The sequence below is a fragment of the Neopsephotus bourkii genome, unplaced genomic scaffold (genome assembly GCF_033783945.1).
Source record: "Neopsephotus bourkii isolate Nb327-2 ecotype Australia unplaced genomic scaffold, CSIRO-AGI_Nbou_v1 NB_1394, whole genome shotgun sequence".
NCBI classification, from domain to species: Eukaryota; Metazoa; Chordata; class Aves; order Psittaciformes; family Psittacidae; genus Neopsephotus; species Neopsephotus bourkii.
In genome coordinates this window covers 5,995,371-6,020,352 of record NW_026901872.1, presented here as the reverse complement: position 1 = coordinate 6,020,352, position 24,982 = coordinate 5,995,371, and the positions used below count along the sequence as shown (strand labels likewise).

The 24,982-nt window shown below is 39.4% G+C and overlaps 1 protein-coding gene across 2 annotated transcripts in view; it reads right to left on the bottom strand.

The window, feature by feature from the left end:
- Nucleotides 1–24,982, bottom strand: part of PCDH9 (protocadherin 9) — a 721,287-nt gene that overhangs the window by 233,479 nt on the left and 462,826 nt on the right. The window contains exon 3 of one of the 2 annotated variants that reach the window (XM_061367782.1): nucleotides 17,037–17,238. In XM_061367782.1, the coding sequence (XP_061223766.1) occupies nucleotides 17,037–17,238 (202 nt within the window). The remainder of the gene's footprint in view (nucleotides 1–17,036; nucleotides 17,239–24,982) is intronic. The other variant, XM_061367783.1, reaches the window with a different exon arrangement.

Genomic DNA, 24,982 nt, shown 5'->3' with positions numbered 1-24,982 from the left:
GTATTTGGTACTTGATTTCTAAATGAAAAAAAATGAAATATAGACAGATATCAACATACAGTGCCCCCAGGATTTAGTCTTTTAGTGTGTGGAGAGTCGCAGCAGTTGAACTAAATTAGATAGAAGAGTAGAATATACTTTTGATCAAACAAGCAAGCGAGAGATGCAGACTTATAAAAGGTCACAGAAAATGTTTCTCAAAAAATGGAAGACTCTAGCCCATGAGTCTCTTTTGTGCTAAGATACCTTCCAATGAATCATACTTTCATTTCTTAAATGTTTCTTTAACTATTATTTTATTTTCATAAAGATTTATTTATTCAAGTATGTTCTTGAGGAACAGCTCTGTTCTTAAGCCCAAAAGCTAATAAAGCATGCAAAACAGCTTACTATTTGGCAATTCTATGAATCTTTATTATATTTTGTTTAACCAGAGTTTTTTTGAACTATAATTTTTTCATAATAACATTGTCATTGTTTGCAAAATAATATGGATAAACGCACAAGTTTCTCTAAAGTTGTCTTTTTCATTTTGTCTCCCTCTTTGGACATGACCTCTTCTGCCATTTACTCAGAAAGTAGCTCAAAAACGCTGTCTCTACTTTCAGGACAGAATGTGAGTACTAAATACACTCTTTTAACACCAAAGTATCTTGTTCTGTTGGGAGGCATGACTCATATAGGCTGGAAAATTAAATATGCATAAACCTATTTTTTTTAGGTTTCTGAGAGATTAACTGGACAGACACGGCCTAACACAGCAGTACATTTACCCATAAACAGAGCTTGTGAGCTTGGGCTCCTGCATAGAATTTCTTGAAAATGTAACCATGAGAGTCTGAGTAGACCACGCAGAGTACCAAGTGTATCAAGATGCATTACATTATTTTAACTACATCCATCTTTAAGATGAGTCATGATATCTCTTTAAATGCTGAAGGGAAGTTGAGTAACTAGAGGTCAGTATCATTAGTAAACATCTACATTATCTGAACATCTCATTACCCTATCTGAATGTGTTAAAATGATGCATATCAGTATGCATATATATGTATATATTTATCTTATATTTATCCTTTACAGCTGGCACAGTGACCTATATTCATCTGCAACATATGTTAGATATTTTCACTCTTATGAAAAAAAATGGGTTTCATGTGGCTCTAAACAGTGTAGTTGCTCATCCAAATAAAAGTTCATATTATTAACTGTCTATTTATAATTGAAAATGTATTGTTTCCGTTAATAATGAAGCAATAATAAAGGACTTGTTTATAGTATATAAAAAAAGAAAAAAGTAGACCTGGAGTAATGGCACAAAGTAATTACTTTATGTTACTCTTTTAATTTCTCATTAAAATAAATATATAAACTGTGAAACTATCCTCCAAACAATGAATCCACTGTGGTATGGATGATTATTTTTGAGTCATTTGGTTCTTCTTCTGAATGATTCAAGGAATCTGCAGTTAAATCAGCTGGAAAAGGCAGCAGTGCAGGGAAATTTTTGATTAGACTTTTAATTTCACAATCTAACCTACAAATGACTTTAAAATTGTCAGTAACCCTATGGTACTACTAACCACCTACACATTTTTACTGAATAACTATAGCTACAATCCCTTAGTTAATGACTATGCTGTGCTTGCCGGATCACATACACACTCACAGCTAGTAAATGGCTGGGTTTAATTATCGGGTTAAACCAAATACAATTAAAAAAAAAAAAAAAGAAAAAAAAACACCAAAACACCCAAATTGCATTGGTTTGTCTACTGAAAATAAAAACAATTCTTTATGTCTTTGCTATGTAACAGTATAAGTCTTTAGTAATATTGAAATATATGCTTGCATATTTAAAATACTTTTTAAATGGCAACAACTTATGTGCTGTGACTACCAAATTGCTTTCCCTTAAATTCAGTAATTGAACACTGCTCTTTAACAGAAAAAGATTTGTTAATATTCAGTAAAAGCTGAACATCAAAACTGGTCAATCAGTCCATCACACTGTAATGTGAGTCATGCATATATTTTACATAAGCAAAAATAAAGGACATCTAAATGATAAACATGCACACCATGAGTTTTTTGAATTTAAAAATATCCAATGATTATAAAGCTAAGAAGTTTTTCATATTTTTCCAGTTACTTTAGATGGATGAATCATTTATAACTGATGCGTTTACTTGACATTAAAGTATGCCTTCAATAGCTATCTCCATGACATTTTTCCATAAATGCAGATATGCAATAAAATACTTCAGTGCTGTTTAGTAGGTTTAAAGTAAAAGGAAGAAGTTCAATCTTTTTCAGTGAACTTAAAAAAGATCTTTAGACCTTGAAGACAACACAGATCTAATCTAAAAGAGTAATTGGGCATATCACCAAGAAAGCAAAAAGAATCCTTCTCCTAAACTGTACGCACATAACATTTAATTTCAAGTTTTATCTTGAAAATGACATTTGGGGGTATTTTTCAGGGTGAAGAACGTTAAAATCACTATAAATATGCTGAGAATATTTAAGCATGCAGTATTTAGATGATAGTTCTATAACTAAATTTCTTTAAAATGATATGAGTGTAGGCCCATGAGGAAAGAAACACATTACTAAACAGTATGGCTATGTCGACTTTTGGGAGTGCACATGTGACAAGAATCTCCCAGTTATCTCTACTTGAAACAAGTGGGTTTGTGTTGTGGAGCCCCTTTGGAACACAAGGATGGGATTCCTTTTGGATGAAATGGAACCAGAATTCTTCAGTAATTAATGGGCATTCAGTCCATGGGACCACATGCATTCAGAGTAAACCCCACAGGAGTATACACAGTAAACATCTCAGCACCAGCTGCTTTGCACTCAGGTCTGTTCCTACTGTTCTGAATATTAGTTGCTAATGTACCTATAGCCACACTTACTAAGGTATAAAAATAATATGGAGGTATAAACAAGAAAATATTTATTTCTACTTTTCCCTAAGATAACTAGATGTTACTAAGCAAAGAATAACATTTTTTAAATTTTTGTGGTGATGTAATATGGGTTGAAAATCTTTTTCCTAAACCTGCAAAATATTCTAAACTTCCTGAGAGTGAAAGTATTATTTATGTCTCTATTTATGTATTTTATTGCAGATGGGAAAACCCCCAGGGTTCAAGGCTTTCTCTTTTTTCCCTTTCACCTTTCCTTGCCAAAGGTAAATGTGTCCTAAGTTAGCTCGTTTATGATGTTATCACTTCTGGATGACTTTTCTCTGGAAGGCATGCCTTCACCTTGCAACCAAAGAATAAAAAAATGTAAGATGTTGTGCCAGGTGAAAAAAGTAAGTGTTCTGTTACTATTTTCATTCTCCCTACCTGTCTTATTCTAACATGTATTTACCTGTATCAGTATGAAAGGGAATAAAGCTTTAGCAAAAAGATTCAACTGTTATTTCCAGAAGGTTTACTTATATATGTTTTAGACTGTAAATATCATCCCTTATTTGTTTTCAATCTACGTAATTCATCTTTCCTACTCCTTCTCTTGTTTAAAACAAACAGATTAAGTTTATGCAGAGAAACATTAAGCATTCCTTGGGAAGGTAAATATGTGAAAGAAAAGAGATTATTCATTATCCATATAACAAATAACTTTCAGATCTTGTTCAGGGAACTTCCCTTCTTATACATGGACTTCTCCTTAGATTTACAACAAAGAATCAAACATAAAATCTCATAAAAACAAAATTGCAAAGCCATTAAATAAGCATAATAAACAAAATGAATACCTTGTCTATGGACAAGACTAGGTCAAAGCTGAAGACACTGACATCTAATGATGTTTCTTAAGAAATTTTTTTCTACCGAAGGACTAGACTTCCTTCTTGGAAAGCAAAATCTTATCAAGTCATTTGCTTTAAGGAAGGAACTCTATATCCTGTGACTGGTTTCCAGGAATGTCCCATAAGGACGTTCTTAGAGGGACAGTCAATATTCAAAATCTTCAAGACATCCTATTTTTTCAAAATGGCATGAGACTTATACTATTTATCACACAATATTTGGTGGTTGTTTGGTGGGAGAAAAACTGATTACAGAACAAAAATATTAGAAATTTTTCTTTAGGACTGTGTGTTAAAAGATACAATGTTTTAGCTGAAGTTATACCAAAAAAGAGGAAAAGGAAAGTATGTAAATTAGTATTTGTATTTAATTAGTACTGTAAAAATGAGGCAGGAAATAAAAAAAAAATAAAAAAAATAAAAAAAAATCATTTTCCTTTGAAAATGTCTTGTGCAGGTAGGTTAGAAAGACTGTTAAATCTCCCAAAAGAGAAGAGTATTCCCTCAGCAACAAGAACAGCTGGGATTCATCTCACAAAAAGTTGGATTTGATGGAATCAGCTAAATTTAGGTGTCTAAGATTCCCCTATACACAATGACAATCTAGTCAATACAGTCTTGACAACTTTGTCTCTCACATTGAATTAGACACTCAACTGAGTGGGTGTCTAGACTCAGTTATGGTACTGGTTACATCTTCACTGACAACAATTGGAGCTCAGACTACCTAACTCACATCTGAATGAGTTATAGATAGATAGAGAGGTTACATATATAACACATGCACTTAGTTAACTAAACTTGCTAACTTCTTCTTGAATGAATCTCAGCCTAAACCTCACTGCTTCTGCCTAACAATTTGTGTGCAAGGCCAGTTTAAAAATATCCTGGGGTGCCTAGGATATTTGCATGTGGATACCAAATGTGAAAGAAAGCAGTGCAGTTAACAACAGGTAGGTAACCTCAGGGTATTTTAAGTAGCATCTACATTCTGGGGTTAAATTAATCTCAAATGTCCGTATACAAATTTGGTATTTCAGCTGCTATTACACTCCTATTCCACAATAGAAATACGGCAAATGGACTCTAGAGTGAAAATTTAGCCAACCGTTTTTTTTAGGAACCAGCTTTAAGATGACATTAAAGCTCTATTGATCAAGAAATTAAAAAGGGATCTTAGGCACTTAAGATAAAGTTTTAGATGTTTACAGGTAAGCATCCAAATTCAGGAGACTATGATAAGGAGCTGAGTTCCATCATTAACGTCTGGAACTCTTGTTTATGAAATGTGCTAGATGAAGTTCACATAGATAACTTAGGAGCTAAAAGTACTTCGCATGTATAATTTCTTCCACTGCCCACACAAAGTATGGTGTGAGACAGGTCACTGGTCTTATTCCTCTATCATGTTCTTGCCAAGCATATCATGGTCTATATTTTTCTATGTAAAGAGTGTTTAGGCAAACTAGTGTAGTTATTGAGTCTTAATATAGTTGCACTATAATTATTTTTTGTGTAATTTCTGATATCTTTTCCTTATGCTTCCTGGTTTCCTATAGAATATATATATATATATATATGTGTGTTCCTGTGGCATGTATGTCAGATTTGGATGCATGCGCACCCTATGTTATAAATGGCACTACACTGTATGTTTAGGCAAGCTCACCAGAAACCAGTAGCTTAGTGAATAGATTTTTCTTTCCACCTTTCTTGATATCTGTATTACATTGCTTGGATGGCCACATGCAGAGAGTTGCAGTCAACGGCTCAGTGTCCAAATGGAGACCAGTAACAAGAGGTGTTCCTCAGGGATCAGTGTTGGAACCAATCCTGTTCAACATCTTTGTTGGCGACATAGTGTGATTGAGCGTGCCTTCAGCAAGTTTGCTGATAACACCAAGCTGTGTGGTTCGGTTGATATGCTGGAAGGAAGGAATGCCATCCAGAGGGACCTTGACATGCTTGAGAGGTGGCCAATGCCAGCTTCATGAAGTTCAACGAAGCCAAGTGTAAAGTCATACACCTGGGTCAGGGCAATCGCAGGCACAGCTACAGGTTGGGCAGAGAAGAGATTCTGAGCAGTCCTGTGGAGAAGGACTTGGGAGTGTTGGTCAATGTGAAAATGAACATGAGCCGGCAGTGTGCGCTTGCAGCCCAAAAAGCCAGCTGTATGCTGGGCTGCATCAAAAGGAGCGTGACCAGCAGGTCGAAGGAGGTGGTCCTGCCCCTCTACTCTGCTCTCGTGAGACCTCACTTGGAGTACTCTGTACAGTTCTGGTGTCCTCAACATAAAAAGGACATGGAGTTGTAGATTTAAGTCAAGAGGTGGGGCACAAGGATGGTCAGTAGGCTGAAGCACCTCCTGTATGAAGACAGGCTGAGAAGGTAGAGGCTGTTCTGCCTGGAGAAGAGAAGACTGCATGGAGTCCTCATAGCAGCCTTCCAGTATCTGAAGGGGGCCTACAAGGGTGTCAGATAGGGACTCTTTATCAGCGACTGTAGTGATAGGACAAGAAGCAATGGGTTCAGACTTAAACAGAGGAAGTTTAGGATAGATATAAGGAAGTTCTTCACTGTGAGGGTGGTGAGGCACTGGAAGAGGTTGCCCTAAGAAGTGGTAAATGCTCCATGCCTGGCAGTGTTCAAGGCCAGCCTGGACAGTGCCTTGGGTGGCATGGTTCAGTGGGAGGTGTGCCTGCCCATGGCAGAGGGGTTGGAACTTGATGATCTTAAGGTCCTTTCCAACCCTAACCATTCTATGATTCTATGACTCTATTCTATGATTTTAGAATCACAGAATGTTTGAGACTGTAAGGGACATCTACAAATTTAGTACAATCTCCCTGCTCAAATCAGGGTCAACCAGAGCCATGTCCACTCCAGTTTTCAAAATATCAAAGCATGGGAACTCTACAATCGTTCTGAGAAACCTAGTACAGGGTTCTATTGCCCCGAGAGTAAGAAAGTGTGAGTGGTTTGGGTTTTTTTTTCATTATGCTTAAAGAGAATTTCTTTGTATTTCAGTTTGTCCCTATTACCCCTTCTTTCATTTGGTATACCACTTAGAAGAGTCTTCCTCTATCCCTGTTCTCCTTCCCCACACCCCATCATGTATTTTTACACTTTAATGAGATCCTCTCTAAGCCTACTCCACTCCAGGATGAACAGTGCCGTTTCTCTCAGCATCTCTTCAAGTGACAGATGCTCTAATACTTTAATCACCTTTGTAGGTCTTTGCTGGACTCACTCCATATTTCCATTTCCCTTCCATAATGGGAAGCCAAGCACTTGACTTGGCATTTCAAATGCACCTCACCAATACTAAGCAGAGGGGAGGGATCATCTCTATAAATCTGCTGGCAATACCCTTTCTAATGTAGTCCAGGAGTTTTTTTCCTTTTCTTCAAAAAAATTCATTTCTGGCTCATGGTCAGTTTGTTGTCCACCAGGGCTCTCAGTTCTTTTACTGAGGACCTGCTTCCTAATTCGTCTGGTCCAAGTCTGTGCTGGTGCAATGGAGTTATTCCTCCTGTATGGAGTTATTTCTCTCATTGCAGCCATTGGCAATTCTAATTCTACTTGGAATTTGCAACTACCTGAGCGCTGAAATTGACAATTCCATGATATACCTAACACCTTTATTCTCACAACTATAACCTTTCTTTTAAATAACTCAGTGCTTGCCATTGTGAAAAGGAGTTGCACTGCTAAGACTCCACTAGAAACAGAATGTGAAACATCAGGAAATGAATCTTAGTATCAATATAACAAAAAATCATAGCTGGAAATAATAACTTTCATTCAATTTCAGGAAAAGCAACCTCAAAAAATTTAAACAAATATTGCTGCCATTCTCAAGGGAGGTATGTTGCCAACCAGGAGCATGGATCACAGATGTTGCAAAGAGGCTGCCTGCTCTAGCAAATCCCACTGACTATTACTGGGAGAGGTGTTTAGGGGCTCTGGAGCTCAGACTGTCTTTTCATCAATTCTCCAGGATAAAGGGGAGGACCTTAAAAAGGCTAGGAGGATTGGCCAGGTTAATAAATGGTTAGAATGGTGGTGCCATAGTCACAGTTTTGGGTGTCTTGAACACGGGACTCAATTTAGTAGGTTAGGTCTACTGGGGGTTGGTGGAGCTGGTCTACAATGAAGGGGAAGATATGTTTTGGTAGGGGTCTTGCCAGGCTGGTCAAGAAGGCTTTAAACTAGACGTGTTGTGGGAGGGGGGGCTTGATTCCATCCCAACACATCCAGTCTGTTGTCAGCACCTATAATAAATCCTCAGAGCAATGTAGAGATATTCCAGCCACTCCAGCAAATAAGCTGGCTTCATTTGGAGCTTGGCTCAGATGCCTCCCCGTAGCATGGGGGACAAAAACAAGAGGAATTAGAGATGTGTGCATGTCTACAGGGGTATGATGTAATAGGCATCAGAGAAACATGGTGGGATGGCTCCTATGACTGGAGTGTTGGAATGGAAGGTTACAGGCACTTTAGAAAAGACAGGCACGGCAGTTGGGGAAGGGGAGCTGCTATTTATGTTAGGGATAGGCTGGAGAGTATGGAACTCTGTCTGGGGACAGGTGATCAGTCAATAGAGAATTTGTGGTCACGATTAAAGGGAGAACTGCAATGGGAGACATTATTGTGGGTATCTGTTACAGACTGCATGATCGAGAGGACTCTGTGGATGAAGCGCTCTATAGACAGATAGAAACAGCCTCATGCTCACAGGACCTTGTCCTCATGGGGGACTTCAATCACCCTGATATTTGCTGGAGGGACGGTATGGCTCGGCACAAGCAATCCAGGAAGTTCCCCAGTTGCATGGAAGATGACTTTCTTCTGCAAGTAATAGAGGAGCCCACAAGGAGAGATGCCATGCTTGAACTCGTGCTCACCAACAGGGAAGGGCTCGTTGGAAACGTGATGCTTCAGGGCAGCCTTGGTTGCAGCGATGGTCGAATTCGAGATCCTCAGGACAGTGAGAAGAGCCTGCAGCAAGCTCACTGCTCTGGACTTCAAGAGAGCAGACATTGGCCTCTTCAGGAACCTGCTTAGTGAGGTTCCATGGGATATAGCCCTGGAGGGCAGGGGGGCCCAAGACTCTTGGTTGATATTCAAGGATCACCTAGTACAAGCTCAGGAGTGTCACATCCCAACTAGAAGGAAGTGCAGCAGGAGGGCCAGGAGACAACCTTGGATGGATAAGGAACTGCTGAGGAAAATTTGAAGGAAGAAAGAGGCTTATGAAAGGTGGAAGCAAGGACAGGAAGCCTGGGAAGAGTACAGGCATGTTGTCTGGGAAGCTAGGGACCAGGTTAGGAAAGCTAAGGCCCAGTTAGAATTAAACTTGGCTAGGGATGTTAAAGATAACAGGAGGAGATTCTATAAGTACATAGCAAATAAAAGACAGAGTAGGGACAATTTACGCTCCCTCCAGAGCACATCATGCCTGGGATGTAACTGAGAGTTACCCAGAACGACTAGGGGACTGCAGGGTTGGACTTAGGTATCGGTCGGTGCTCGGGCAGGCAGGGTGGAGCAAGTTATTGGTTGGCGGGTGGTGAGGTGTTGTATTCTCTTCCCTTGTTATTTCCTTTCTCATTATTTATCAAGTTTATTTAGAATTAAACTTGGCTATGGATGTTAAGGATAACAGGAAGGGATTCTATAGGTACGTAGCAAATAAAAAACAGACTAGGGACAACATGGGCCCCTCCGCAACCTATCAGGAGAACTGGCTACCCTGGATTTGGAGAAGGCTGAGGCTCTGAATGACTTCTTTGCCTTGGTCTTCACTGGCAAAGGCTCTGACCACACCAACCAAGTCTTGGAAGGCAGATTCAGGGACTGTGAGAATGAAGACCCTAGACCCACTGTAGGAGAGGATATGGTTCAAGACTATCTTAAGAACCTGAACATGCACAGGTCCATGGGACCTAATGAAATCCATCCACAGGTCCTGAAGGAGCTGGTGAATGAAGTTGCTAAGCAGCTGGCCATCATTGAAAAATCATGGCAGTCAGGTGAAGTTCCCGACAACTGGAAAAAGGGAAATATAACCCCCATTTTCAAGAAGGGGAAAACGGATGACCCAGGGAACTACAGACCAGTCAGTCTCACCTCTGACTGGCAAAATCATGGAGCAGATTCTCCTGGAAGGCATGCTAAGGCACACGAAAAACAACGAGGTGCTTGGTGACAGCCAGTATGGCTTCACTAAGGGGAAATCCTGCCTGACTAGTTTGGTGGCCTTCTATGATTGGGCTATGGAAATGACGGACAGGGGTAGAGCAGTTGATGTCATCGACCTGGGCTTGTGCAAAGCTTGTTTGACAGTGCCCCACACGACATTCTTGTCTCTAAATTGGAGAGACATCAATTTGATAGGTGGACCACTTGGTGGATGAAGAACTGGCTGAATGTCCACATGCAAAGAGTTGTGGTCAATGGCTCAATGTCCAGCCGGGGACCAGTAATGAGTGTTGTCCGTCAGGGATAGGTGTTGGGACCAATCTTGTTCAACATCTGTCGCTGACATGGACAGTGGGATTGACTGCTCCCTCACCAAATTTGCTGAAGACACCAAGCTGTGTGGTTTGGTTGATACACTGGAGGGAAGGAATGCCATCCAGAGGGACCTTGACACGCTTGTGGGGTGGGCTGATGCCAACCTTATGAATTTTAACCCTACTAAGTGCAAGTTCCTACACCTACACTCGGAGCAATCCCAGGCACAGATACAGGTTGGGCAGAGAAGAGATCCAAGAGCAGCCCTGAAGAGAAGGACTTAGGGGTGTTGGTATACAAGAAACTCAACATGATCCGGCAGTGTGCGCTCGCAGCCCAAAAAGCCAGCTGTATCCTGGGCTGCATCAAAAGGAGCATGACCAGCAGCTTGAAGGAGGTGATCCTGCCCCTCTCTGCTCTGCTCTCGTGAGACCTCACTTGGAGGATTGTGTACAGTTCTGGTGTCCTCAACATAAAAAGGGTATGGAACTGTTGGAACAAGTCCAGAGGAGGGCCACGAGGATGATCAGGGGACTGGAGCACCTCCCGTATGAAAACAGGCTGAGAAAGCTGGGGCTGTTCAGCCTGGAGAAGAGAAGGCTGCTTGGAGACCTCACAGCAGCCTCCCAGTATCTGAAGGGGGCCTATAGGGATGCTGGGGGTGGACTCTTCATTAGGGACTGTAGTCATAGGACAAGGGGTAACGGGTTCAAACTTAAACAGGTAAGTTTTGACTGGATATATGGAGGAAGTTCCTTACTGTTAGGATGTTCAGGCTCCACTGCCTGAGGTACCATCTCCCCCCTCTTTCTTTACTGACCTTGCTGCTTGCAGCACATTTTTCTTACTCCTCTCTCCCAGCTGCTGTGCATCTTCAGGCAGCAGTGGGTCTTTTCTGGAGTCAGCAGGACTGGTTCTAACATGGAGGCAGCCTCTGGTCTCTTATCATAGAAGGATCACCTGCAGACACCACTTCCCACAACCTTGTCATTAAACCCAATAGAAACTTCAAAGGAAACAGATCACTGGACTCTTTGAAAATACAGGCTTGCTTTAAGAAACCTTGTGTGAAATTCTATGCACTGTGCTACGGCAGAGGTTTGACTAGGAAATGTTTAGCTTGCACCACCAGCAAAGGATCTGTAGTTTTAAACTGTCCTAGCTTTCATCAGAGATGCCTGTCACAGGCACCAGCGTTCTAATGTGCAACATTCCCCATCCTTTAATCCTATTAACCCTTCTAATTTTTTCTTATGAGTGAATAGTCCAAATGCCCCATCTAGCCTTTTCAGCTCACTGCTGAGGATCTAAGGACCATCTCATCTTGCATGGCAGCAGCAGCAGGAAGTTCAGATGCATTAGGTGTACATCGTAGAGAAGCAACGGGACAAGTTCTCTTACCTATCCAATGGCTATGACATCCTGATTTACACTCCTATTAGCTTTGGGGCATGGGGGAAAAGAGTGTCAAACATGAACAGATGTAACACAGTGGCTTTTCTAAACTAAGACAATTTTAAATTTCTCACTGTAATGAGGCAACAAAGACAAGTAAAAACATAGCAATTTTCTCTTATATCTTTCAGATTTTATTTTTTTTTTTTTAAAAAGAAGTGCATGGGCTAAGATTGAGTTCAGACTTCAGACTATTTTATAGCTCTTCAGCAGGCTAATTCACAACTTGACTTCAGTTTTTCTTACTCCTACTTGCCTGTAGCTAAGTGTGACAGTGTTAGATTCTGTGTGAGGTATGAACTTGTTTTTAATGAAATGGAGGAAATGACTCAAAGGCAAATGTTCCTATTTTAGTTCACATACAGTCTCGTATTACAAAAACACAAGAATAACTACGGACAGTGATTTATCTGCAGCTAAGCATTAACAGAGTAATATTTCTTTCTATACCTTAGGATGTTCAGCTATGGACTTCAATATTGCCAAGTAAGACAAGAAACTTCTGAGACACTAAAATGAAAGGCAGGATTAAGCAAAGGGTATTCCTGCAAGGTTAAACCATCATCATCCACTGGGTGCAATGTTAGTGACACTGTAAAACCAAACCTCTTTGCATGAAAGGCTTAGCTTCTCCACATGGGACCCTATCATACGACCAAGTGTAATACAAGACAGTCTTGCCTTTACTCAGAATTTTAATCATAATTAAACCACTGCCACAGACATATTCCTACTTATTACTGGAATTATAGTATGATTTAATACAGCTGACATCAGTTGGCTAAACTACCATAGTATTAGGTTAATTAAAATGTGGGAACTCAGGTATTTATCAGCCACATTTATCCATAAAATTTTCAATGTACTGGAAACAAAAAAAGCTATCCACAAAACAGTATTATTGATAGACTGCATTATAAAATTATTTCCAAGAATATGGAATTGCTTTGTAATTTTTAATTAATAATTTAAGACATAATAGAATATTCTGCTTAATTTTAAGGTCATCCTTTTTAGTAAGTGCTTTTGTTACATTTATTTCTACAGCTCCTTATTTTTATAAAGATATCACTTTGTTATGTAACATATTGTTAGCACTTATCAATGAGGTGTAGAAATTAGGCAAGTGTTTACTTAGTTTTATAAACAACAGAAGACATAAATATTATATTCCTTTCTGGTGTTAAACCATCGGAATTATTGCATAGTTTCATTCACAGTGCATAGTAGGCTTTCTCCCTAGAGCAGGTCTAATACTCCACTAAATATACTCTCTTTGAAGAAAAATGAATCACATCCACAGCTTGCAGCTATCAAAATGTGATTTATCAAGCATTTTCATTAAACTGCATTTTTCCCCGTCTTTACACTAGGAGGCACATTTTTCCTTCATACAGTTCTATTGCACAGCTCTGCTGCATGAAACCCTCAGATACATTAACAATTCCAACTTAAATTTGAGTCCCTGACAACCTTTACTAAAGCCACAGCTAAAGAAAAACTCACTAATTTGGTGGGTTGTTTTTTTATGTCGACAAAACCCACACATATAATAGTGAAAAATAACATTCTGCACCTGACTGTTGGCAATGAAAAACACAGTTTTATGTAATTATTGAGGAAATAATCCACATTAAAATTCACCAGACAGCTGTACACTTCTACTGTAACTGATGATAAAGATGTTTGAGTTAAACGTGCACTTCCTAATATGCACATTTAAAATCATTTAAAAGCAGGAATTTTGGTAATAAGACAGGCTATGAAGTCATGCCAGTAAATACAATCTTACCACGACCTTTTATTTTTTTTAAGTCCTAAAGAAACTTTATGTTTTCTGCATTCTTATCTGATACAACAAAAGGTAAAGAACTTTAATCAGCTGATATCTTCCTTTAGTTTTCATAGGAAGTGTTATATACACACCTTTCAAATGCAAAAGACGGTGTTCCTTTGGAGAACACATAAGGTCAGCAGTCCACACACCAAAGCACAGTCCAGATTTTTCAAAGCCATTAGTTTTCAGAAAATTATAGAATCTCCTTTTTAGCATGTGCCTTGTTTTGTTTCTTTACAGACTCTCAACACTATAATATTTACACTCAACACTATAATATTTATCTTTTTGTCATCATTGTGACAGTGTAGCCAAGTAAGTCATGCTGCTTTCCCTTCCTATTGACCCATGCATCTAACAAAGTCATGGTCAGCAAGAAAAGACTAAGGTTGTTAATCACTGCATTTAAATGCAACAAGATGTTGTCACAAGGCTTGCCCTACAAATCAATATTGTATGCAAAATTAAATCATCATAACCATGACTCTTGAATAATGAGACTTTCTGGAGTAAATTTGAATTACTTGTTGTTGTTATCACTTAATAATGCACAACAAAACCTCAGTGTTGGTGTCACTCTGTAATGCTATGTTGTTTTTGAACACAGTGAATAGTTGCTCACTGACAAAAGAATTTTTGTAAAGTGTATCAGGGTGTACATGAGACAAAGGTGGAATATTAGGCAGTTATAACCAACTGGCAGGTTAACATCACAGTCCTCTGACAGTGAAGACAGGTTTGAGTGATACAAACCAAACTTGGACTACACATGTGATTCTAAAAGTTCATATAAAAAAAGTTATCTTTTACTTAATATTTCTATCTTGCTACCTTTCCTTCAAAACCACAGTGAAGGTGTGTGGCTGACAATACTAATGTCATTGGTACCTCTCTTCATTTCAGTTTCCTCGTTAGAGATCTCACTATTTTATGATTAGCTAGATGAATATACTCTCACTGTGTGCGTTTCTTTCATTAAACCATATAATTGTACCTCTTGTGTCTCTGTATAAGCTAACAATTGCAAGAAGATGCGGCAATAATGTTTCTCATGCCTTTGTGTAATAAGTTATCAAGATTCTTAGATTTTTTTTTCTTTTCCTGCTTCAGGTTTTGAAGACCTGGCCCTTGATTACTCTTCAAATATAATTAAAATAGCAGCATACTAATATTGAGATACAACGGCTGCATTTTTATTCATATAACTTCACAGTGTACAATAATAAATCACACAATTCACTGAGCATTAAAGCTATTAACCAAAATTGCTCTCACTATGAGGCAAAGACTTTACTATCAAGATTAATATCATATTCCTGTAAGCTGAAACAAACTTGTACTTAGAATAAACTTTCATAAAAATACAGTGGGACAAATCTCTATTTTTAGTGTAGATTTTTTTTTTTTTAAGATCATTAGAAAATGTTCCCATAAGCATTTTTTCCCTTCAGTTAAAACATTTAAAATAAAAATAAATTTTTTTTTGCCACATTTATAATCCAAAACTAGCAGTAGTAGATGTACATGGTAACACTATGACTCTCCATTAAGACTTATTCCATACTTTATAGCTGTATTTTTTTTACCTCAGCATGCCCCAAGTACTTTCATAAGCAGCAATCCTTAAACAGCCACTGAAATGAAACTCCATCCACCATTACATATACCCAATTAACATTTCACAGAAATAGAACTAGAACTTCAGTTTAGAAGTTTCAAAGAATACAATGCTGAAATGGTACTACATCAGTTATTTTAACCATGAACATATGTAAATATCCACAAAGTAATTTTTCCCAATAACCAGTTAGCATTTTTATCTTCTGAAAATTGTCACAGGGTTTTCAATAACTATAAACTGCTTTAAAATCCGTTTCACATCTCTTCCAAAAATTTGTGCCTCCAGTAGCAAAATAACTTTTGACACAATGCCTGGGCAATATCTTGATACTCAGTAAGACATAAAAATCAAATTTATCTAATGGGTACCATCACTCCCTTCCTGACTTAGGCTTTCCTAGGATGATTTCTGTTACAGTAATGACTATATCATTCCCTTCTTAGTTTGTGAGACTTGATGAGATCTGGAATGCACTATTTCAATGCCTGTCCTAATTCAGTCTGATGAATGTGGAGAAATCTATAATTCAATAATTCACTGATCATCAGTACAGATTGATGGTTAGATTTTCATAAATTTGCCATAAATTTAGCATTCCCAATGCTAAACCAGGTTTACCCACAGAAATATTAAAACTTTTCATATAGCTTTTAAAAGCACTTAGTCACTGACTAATCTTCTGTTAGTCTCTGTATCAGGTACGAATAGATAATCATGATTAATATACTATGTACAATGTACTTGACAAATTTTCTAAAACCCACATTTTTGATAACGTGGCATAAAATTTACTTGGTCCATTTTTCCTAACTCCTGGAGGACTTTTATATCACATTTTGGAGAGATGTGCAACTCCGAGCCAGTGAAGCCAATGTGACACTGCCAATATGCCATGCTGCCTTAAAATTCCTCTCTGATCTTGTTAAATCTTTCACATGTTTCATACGTGGTCAGAGAATTAACAGGATAATTCCACTTAAGCTCCTCACTTGTTTAAGTAGACATACATTCTTGCTCAAGAGTCAGCCCCTTTACTATTGCTGAAATTCTAGTCATATTAAGTATTAAGTATCAGTATTAAGACCTCACTCCATTCTTCAGTACTGACTGCCACAAAAGCACTGGAATAATGTAAAGGTATTATATAGGAGGTATATAAGGGACAAGGAAAGAAGAAGTAAGGCAGAAATTCCCAAATCAGACAAACTGGACATATATTTGTATGAAAATACATATCCAACAGTTTCAGAAAAGCAGAACATCATGCCATTCCAATCCAACAAGGAAACCCCATGTTTCTTTTTGCTAGAAGGGGGAATTGTGGGTGTGTAATAAAAATTTGGATTCTTGAAATTTTTTAGTGCTTCAGTGATTTACTGTTTTCTATGTTAGTCTGACAGATAGTGTCACCTGTGTGTCCTTGCTCTTTCGTATCTAGAATGACTTTCCTAAAACAATGTCCAATGCTAAATAGAAACAGCGCTCCATTCATCAAGAAAAGCTTGCTACCTTGTAGGATGCCCTTGCCCAGCTGTTCTCACTTACTGTGCAATTAGTATGGAGTTGTTTATTTTTCAGTGGATTTCTACATTGAAATTACATGAGGCATTTCAAGCAAACTACATTATTTCCTAACAATCATTATGAGCTAACATGACCAAATATTCGTGCACATGCTTAAAAAAATCTCTACCATCGCAGAGCTCAAAGGTATAAAAAAGAAAGCAACCAAGTTACTACTAAAGCAACTTAGATAAACAGCACTGATGGTGACTCACCCGAGTTGGGATCAGAGTTGCCATCAGCTTCAGTCCTCTTGTCCGGTGAAGCCTGGTCGTAGAATTCGTCCTGCGGCGGAACCAGAGGGAGAGGGTGTGAGATCAGGGTTCCACCACCCACCGGCTCGTGGTCTCCCAGACCACTGTCACTGCAGCTTTCCTGGGAGCCATCAGGGAGGTGAAATGTAACACGGCGCTGGGACTACAAAGAAGAGCACAGGACACACTGATTAGTGCTCTTCTGTTCTCCTAACTTTTTTTTTCTCTGTTGTTTCGGGTGTTGTTTTTTTTTGTTTGTTTGTTTTGTTTTGTTTTTTTTTTTAACTTTTGACATACAAATAGATTCCTGGCAATGCATATGAGGCAATTATTATCATGTTTGCATGTTGTATTTTTTCTTTTAACTTGCTTTTACAGCAACTCAGGGAAGATGGCAGGCAGGAGAGCCAAATTTCAAAGGTCTGCACACGCTCATCTGTGAAGTAAGCTTCTCATAAGAAGGTGGTCAATAGATAGGTATATTTCTCATAATTTTAAAGGTGTGATCTATAAAAACTCTGAGAAACAGAAGCTGTTGTAAACTATGTTATGAAAAGCTAATTACATCAGAAAATACAGTAAGACTGTATTTCTGAGGTTAAAACCTGTACTATCACTGTTCACACTGGAAAAAAATCCACCAAGTTAAACAAACCAATAAAAAAAATTGTCATCTTGCAGGAATAGAAGGATATATAAGTACATATCTATAAGGAAATTAATTGATATAAATTATCAAACTAAAATGAATATTTAGGATTGATAGTATATCTGTGCAACCACAATGATCAGCAAAGAATCATGGAATGCAATGATGGTGTGATCAATTTTCACTCTCTTAAGAGAAAGAAAAATAAGCAGGGCATACTTTGTTCAAAAAACACTATGAATGAGAGACAAAATTACAAATAAAAAAAAATCACACACAAAAAAAAGCCAAAACAAAACCCCCAGTCACCTCAAGAAAAAAAAAGAAATAAAAAAATAAGCAAACCCCAAACCGTGCAGTATACACTTGGATTAGTTAACCAGTATTGATTTGAACCTGTCTCATCTAGAGAAATAACCGGACTTTGTGAATTGTAGCCACAGAATGATACAGTGATTCCCTGTGAGCTCCAGAGCCGAGAGCACTGCTGCAAATTGTTTAGCAACCACAACTGTGGGATTCATGAAAAGAATATTATAGGTCTTCATGGATCAAAATACTGCATCTTTGAAGCAGGAGAAACAACTAGTTCAAGAGTATCTCAAGAGCATAGTCAAATTAAGTTAAGCACATCTTCCCACAAAAATCAGCTTCAGCAGCAAGGAGCCTGAGTGGTCTGGTTAGCTAGTTTTAGAATGAAGAGGAGATTCACAAAGTTTGCCTTAAGCTTAATAGCTGTTTAGTTTAGTGGTTACTTTCTCATTAATAGTAGCCATCTGAAAGTTAAGGGCTATATCTAAGCTAAACATTCAGATTTCTACAAAGTCAGCAGATAAAGGAGCATTAGGAAGATACAGGTATCTTCCACTAATTAGTGTTTTTAAAGAAATTAAAATCAGGTGTCTTGTAGCTGTCCAAAATTAAAAGTAAGTTTTCCTGAAATTAATGGAAAAAGCATCAGGCCCTGACTTTTTTTTCCTTTTTTTTTTCTTTAATGAGGAAAACCTCAAGTTAATAGTACTAACTGTATGTTTTCTTATTAAAAATTATTTGTTAATGATAATTGCTACCATTTTATATGATGATCAATATCCTCTACCAGGTTTCCTTTTATTCATCTCCCTTGGGTGGACATAGATAGTTGATTAAGTCAATTCTGGATTACTGTGTAATTCAGTATAGAAATAAATGTAATATTACTTGCTCTGGGCTGTGGTTTTATAATTAGCATTTTTCTTTTAAGTTCTTTTACTAGCTTTAGGATTGGAATCCAGCAGTGGGAAAGCCAAATAGATACTCTCAGTCACTGAGTTGTCTTCATTTACATCAACAGAAGTCCTAAGTTTATATACTATCACTTCATATACTATAACTAAGCAAACTTTAGCTTTCTTACCTTCTTACAGCTTTTTTCATTCTAGAATTTCCACCCTGAGCAATTTTATTGGAATTGCTAGCAGGCATTTTCCTTTTAATATGAACAAAATAGAAATATAGCTAATTACAGAGCTTAAAATCTTCTCTTTCTGCATTTATTTTCAGTAACCCAAATTTAGAGATCTGTTTTTCCCAAGTAAGGATTTCTATCACTAGGAAAATCAGCAAGAGGCACAGGAAAAGGAGATTATTTTCTTTTCCTTTTTTAACTAAAAGTACTTTCTGAGAAATTATGAACGACTGCAGAAATAAATCCTAAAAGTAAGGGAGGGCATGAACATTTCAGTTTAAGATTCTTCAAAATAATTAACCCCTGTAATTAACTGACCACCTAAAAAAAAGAAAAATACATAATTACAAAAATGGCTAGTTTCATGAGTTATGTATTAAAAATAATGGTCTTGGCTAACAAAAGATCCTCATACTAGTCAAAATGCTCTGAATCTACACTGACAGAGACCAGTCAGCCAATAAAGTGGCAGAGGCCTAACAACAATACTGGCAACTTCTTTGCTGAAAGTGCTATAAATTTGTAAATCCAAACTATAAGCCTAAAGGTCATGTAAACAGTGATCCAGTTCCAGAGATGATGAATAAACAGCAAGTCTGTCAAGAAACTGCAGACTAACCTGTGCCATCAAAACAATGAGGGGAAAAATCCTTCTACAAAGACAGGCTAGAAGCAAATACTTAGGCTTAGGCATATCATATTAATTACAGTGGAAGACTGTCGCTCAACCTACTGAGAGCTTACGATGGTGTTAATATGATATGCAGCCACCTTCTCTGGCTGTCTGGTCCAATATGCTCCTGCCTGGCCACTGGAGCCCAGCACAACACCCAGGGAACCAAGTTTCTGCCTAGGCTGAGGGATACGTCTGCTACAGCACAGATCCCAGAAACATACACAAAACACACACACGGACAGCCACAGACCAGGTGCTGCTTTCAGCAGCACCCATATTCAGGACTCACACCAGACTAAGCACAGCCAGCCACATCCCCTCCTCCTCCTCCTGGGCTGGCAGAGGCACAAGGTCAGTAATGCAGCTCACACACCACACTCCACAGGTTTATGTGCACATCCACGTTTGTGGATTCCCCAGGTATCAGCACCATCTGTCTCCCTGTCCAGCACCCCTGCCCAGATCCCGGCCCTCCTTACTGGCCCCATAGGTCCCTGACTTTCCAGCTGGTCCAGCTGGGTGCTCACTGCACACATGCAGCACTCACACACTCATCCCAGAGGCACCTCACACTCACAGGTCCCCTCAGATACCAGCACAGACCCTCCACCAGCCTGATAACCCTGCCCAAACCCAGCGAATTCTACTTGCTGGCTGGTGCAGATTGGGGTGTGCCAGTGAATCCACACTCAAACACCATGCACGCATGGTCTGGGGAGGGTGCAGACACTCGCCCCCAACAGCTGGCATTCAGCACACAGGCTGTGACTGATGGTCCTGATCCAGTGCTGAGCCCATCACTTGTACATTGAATTTCTTGTCTCTACTATAGTGTCAGGGATTCTTGTCTCAGAAGGGAATCCTACAGCATGCGTAGACTATGGCTTTATTTCTCTTCTCCCTTTTGCAACCAAATGCAGCTTTGAATTATTTTTTTTTTTTAACCTAAAGATGGAATCAGGTTATTCTGAGTAATGAGTTCGTACAATACTGGTACTAATTATAACAAGTAATTGCATTCTTAATTATGCTACAACATATGCTGGTTTATATACAGCATGAGGCGGAGTGTTGTGGTTTAACCCCAACCAGACAGCTTGTTCACCCACTCCCTTCCCCCCCCCCTTACCCTCCCCCTACTCCTGGAGGGACGGAGAGGAGAATCAGAAAGAATGCAACTCCCACGGGTTGAGATAAGAACAGTTTAGTAACTAAGGTATAACACAAATCACTACTGCTACCACTAATAATAGTAATGATGAAGGAAATAGCAAGGGAAGAGAATACACCACCTCATCACCAGGCGACTGATAACTTGCCCCCCCCAGCCCGACCAAGCACCGACCGATACCTCCTCCAACCCTGCAGTTCACCTAGCCCTTCTGGGTAACTCCCCAGTTATACCCTGGGCATGACGTGCTGAGGTATGGAATACTTCTTTGGTCAGTTTAGGTCAGGTGTCCTGTCTCTGCTTCCTCCCGGCTTCCCCTCCTCCCTGGCAGAGCATGAGGCTCACAAAGTCCTTGGCCAAACCAAAACATCATTTTTATCAGCTTTGTTCCCAGCCTGAAAGTCAAAACACAGCCCTGCACCAGCTACCAAGAAGGAGAAAAATGACCGTTACTGCTAAACCCAGGACAGGAGTTATGGTTCAGGTCTACGGCATTGGCCAAAATTAAAGTCTAAAATCTCTGACATAGAATCATAGAATAGTTAGGGTTGGAAAGGACCTTCAGATCGTCAAGTTCCAACACCCCTGCCATGGGCAGGGACACCTCGCCCTAAACCATATCACCCAAGGCCTCTTCCAACCTGGCTTTGAACACTGCCAGGGATGGAGCATTCACAACCTCCCTGGACAACCTATTCCAGTGCCTCACCAACCTAACAGGAAAGAATTTCCTCCTTATATCCAATCTAAACTTCCCCTGTTTAAGTTTTAACCCATTACCCCTTGTCCTACCACTACAGTCCCTAATGAAGAGTCCATCTCCAGCATCCCTATAGGCCCCCTTCAGATACTGGAAGGTTGCTATGAGGTCTCCACGCAGCCTTCTCTTCTCCAGGCTGAACAGCCCCAACTTTCTCAGCCTATCTTCATATGGGAGATGCTCCAGTCCCCTGATCATTCTCGTGGCCCTCCTCTGGACTTGTTCCAACAGTTCCATATCCTTTTTATGTTGAGGACACCAGAACTCTACACAATACTTCAAGTGAGGTCTCACGAGAGCAGAATAAAGGGGAAGAATCACCTCCTTCGACCTGCTGGTCACACTCCTTTTGATGCAGCCCAGGACACGGTTGGCTTTCTGGGGTGCAAGCACACACTACCAGCTCATGTTCATTTTCTCATCGACCAGCACCCCCAAGTCCTTCTCCGCAGGGCTGCTCTGAATCTCTTCTCTGCCCAGCCTGTAGCTGTGCCTGGGATTGCTCTGACCCAAGTGTAGGACCTTTCACTTGGCATGGTTAAACTTCATGAAGTTGGCATCAGCCCACCTGACAAGCGTGTCAAGGTCCCTCTGGATGGCATTCCTTCCCTCCAGCATATCAACCGAACCACACAGCTTGGTGTCATAGTCAATCATAAAATGTCATTTAGCGAGGGAAAAAATATGGGTTTTCTTCAGGTCCTGAAAAACATTCAGTCTTTATTTTTAATCAGGAAATATCATATCATTGTTACATGAAACCAAAAATGGAAAGGAAAATTCAGTCAAAATAATAGGTCTTTAACCTGTGTCAAAGTAATTTCAATATCTAATTCAGAACAATTTGTCTCAGTATTTTTTTGAACCTGGCCTGCATTTAGAAAGCAGAACCACAACTGGTACCAGTTACATGGAATCACTCTTCTTTCAATCACTTATTGCAGCAGACTCCATAGGGCTTAGGCAGGTGAAGCACGATTTCACACCCACAAGAGGTATAGAGAAGAATTCATTCTGAATCTTAGATGGTGATAAAGGACAGTGGTGCACAGTGACAGGACAGGCAATAATGGACCCAAAGTGAAACACAGGAACTTATGAACATCGGGGAACACTTTTTTGCTGAGTAACTAAGCACTGGTACAAGTGGTCCATAGAGGCTGTGGACACTCCCTCCTTGAAGATGTCTAAAAGCCATCTGGCCATGGCCCTGGAAAACAGTCCCTGCTCTATCAGCTGGGGTTAGACTAGATGGCCACCAGAGGTCCTTTCCAACTTCAGCCATTCAGTAATTCTGTGATTCTGTGAATTCTAATTGAAAATGAAAGAAAAAATCTAGAAACATCTGAAGCAGTTTCATAATTTTTGAGCGCTGAAAACAAATTTTTTGCCTAGGTACTTTATTTTGGACAATCGTTGTACAAAATGTATTCTGATACCAGAATTTGTAATTCACTGAATACAAAACTATTTCTTTGAAATTGGCATAGGACATTAAAGATACAACAATTAAATCCTTAAGCAAAATCATTAGTAGGAATTTTACCATGGTATGGATTTCTAGAGAAGGTGGACAAATACTAACGAGGTTTGGACACTGACGTGCAATAACTTTTTGCTGCCTTATTTTCTAGAAACCCTCATACGCAGGCAAAAAGTGGGCTGTAAATAGAGCAAATTATGTTGTGGTCCTGAGTGCTGAAAATCTGAGGTAGAGGAAACATCATGCCCTGTGATATCAAGTGTTTGAAATGTCCTATAGCAGAAGAGTTGCGAGTTGTGTTGGAAACAGAACTTTAACATGGGAAGTATGAATACAGGTTTTCAAAATTTTTTCAGTGCTTTCCATTGTATGCTAGCTTCTAAAATGTATTTTACTTCCCATTATGGGTTTGAATCAAACAGCAAGTTAGAGAGATCAGCATTAAGAGGAGCTTTTTCATGGTGAGATTGTTTTACTCGGAAAACCAGACTTTCAAGCTTTGTACAACTATTGTATTGTTTTTGCTAATCAGGGATGCAAAAAATAATTATACTATTGTTCCATTGTTGAATGTCTCACTGGGATAGATTTCGCTACAGATCCTATCCATTGTTATAAAACAAGCTATAATTAAAAAAACATTTCTACACTGGGTTGTTGCAAATAGAACTTGCTGAATTTTAATCAGCTGAGCTGGCTTCTGAGTTTACAAATCAGTACTTTAAACAAAATGCCCTCTTCTCCACTTGTTATAGCTGTAAGTTAAGAGCCTTGATTTTTGACCTTGATTTTCCAGACAGGAAGCGGAAGTCACCAAAACATCTAATTCACAGAAAGTCAAATTAAGCTTTACAGAATGGGCCATGCTCTTGCATATCAGAATACATATTTAAGCATGACACTCCCTTTATTTCAGATAGGGAGATTTTTCATCCACAAAAATCGTTTCCCTTTGCTTTCTGAACAACTATGCCATTACTTTGTGTTAAGATGGCAAAGGAATATTATGAAGGACCCCACAAAAAAAAACCCGAACAAAGGAATATTTGCCTCGTGGAAAGTGCTGAAAAGGAGGCTTTAAAGAGAAACTTGAGAAAACAATTTATCTTTATGGAAGACAGATCCTGCCCCTCTCTACTCTGCTCTCGTGAGACCTCACTTGGAGTATTGTATACAGTTCTGGTGTCCTCAACATAAAAAGGGTATGGAACTGTTGGAACAAGTCCAGAGGAGGGCCACGAGGATGATCAGGGGACTGGAGCACCTCCCGTATGAAAACAGGCTGAGAAAGCTGGGGCTGTTCAGCCTGGAGAAGAGAAGGCTGCTTGGAGACCTCACAGCAGCCTCCCAGTATCTGAAGGGGGCCTATAGGGATGCTGGGGGTGGACTCTTCATTAGGGACTGTAGTCATAGGACAAGGGGTAACGGGTTCAAACTTAAACAGGTAAGTTTTGACTGGATATATGGAGGAAGTTCCTTACTGTTAGGATGTTCAGGCTCCACTGCCTGAGGTACCATCTCCCCCCTCTTTCTTTACTGACCTTGCTGCTTGCAGCACATTTTTCTTACTCCTCTCTCCCAGCTGCTGTGCATCTTCAGGCAGCAGTGGGTCTTTTCTGGAGTCAGCAGGACTGGTTCTAACATGGAGGCAGCCTCTGGTCTCTTATCATAGAAGGATCACCTGCAGACACCACTTCCCACAACCTTGTCATTAAACCCAA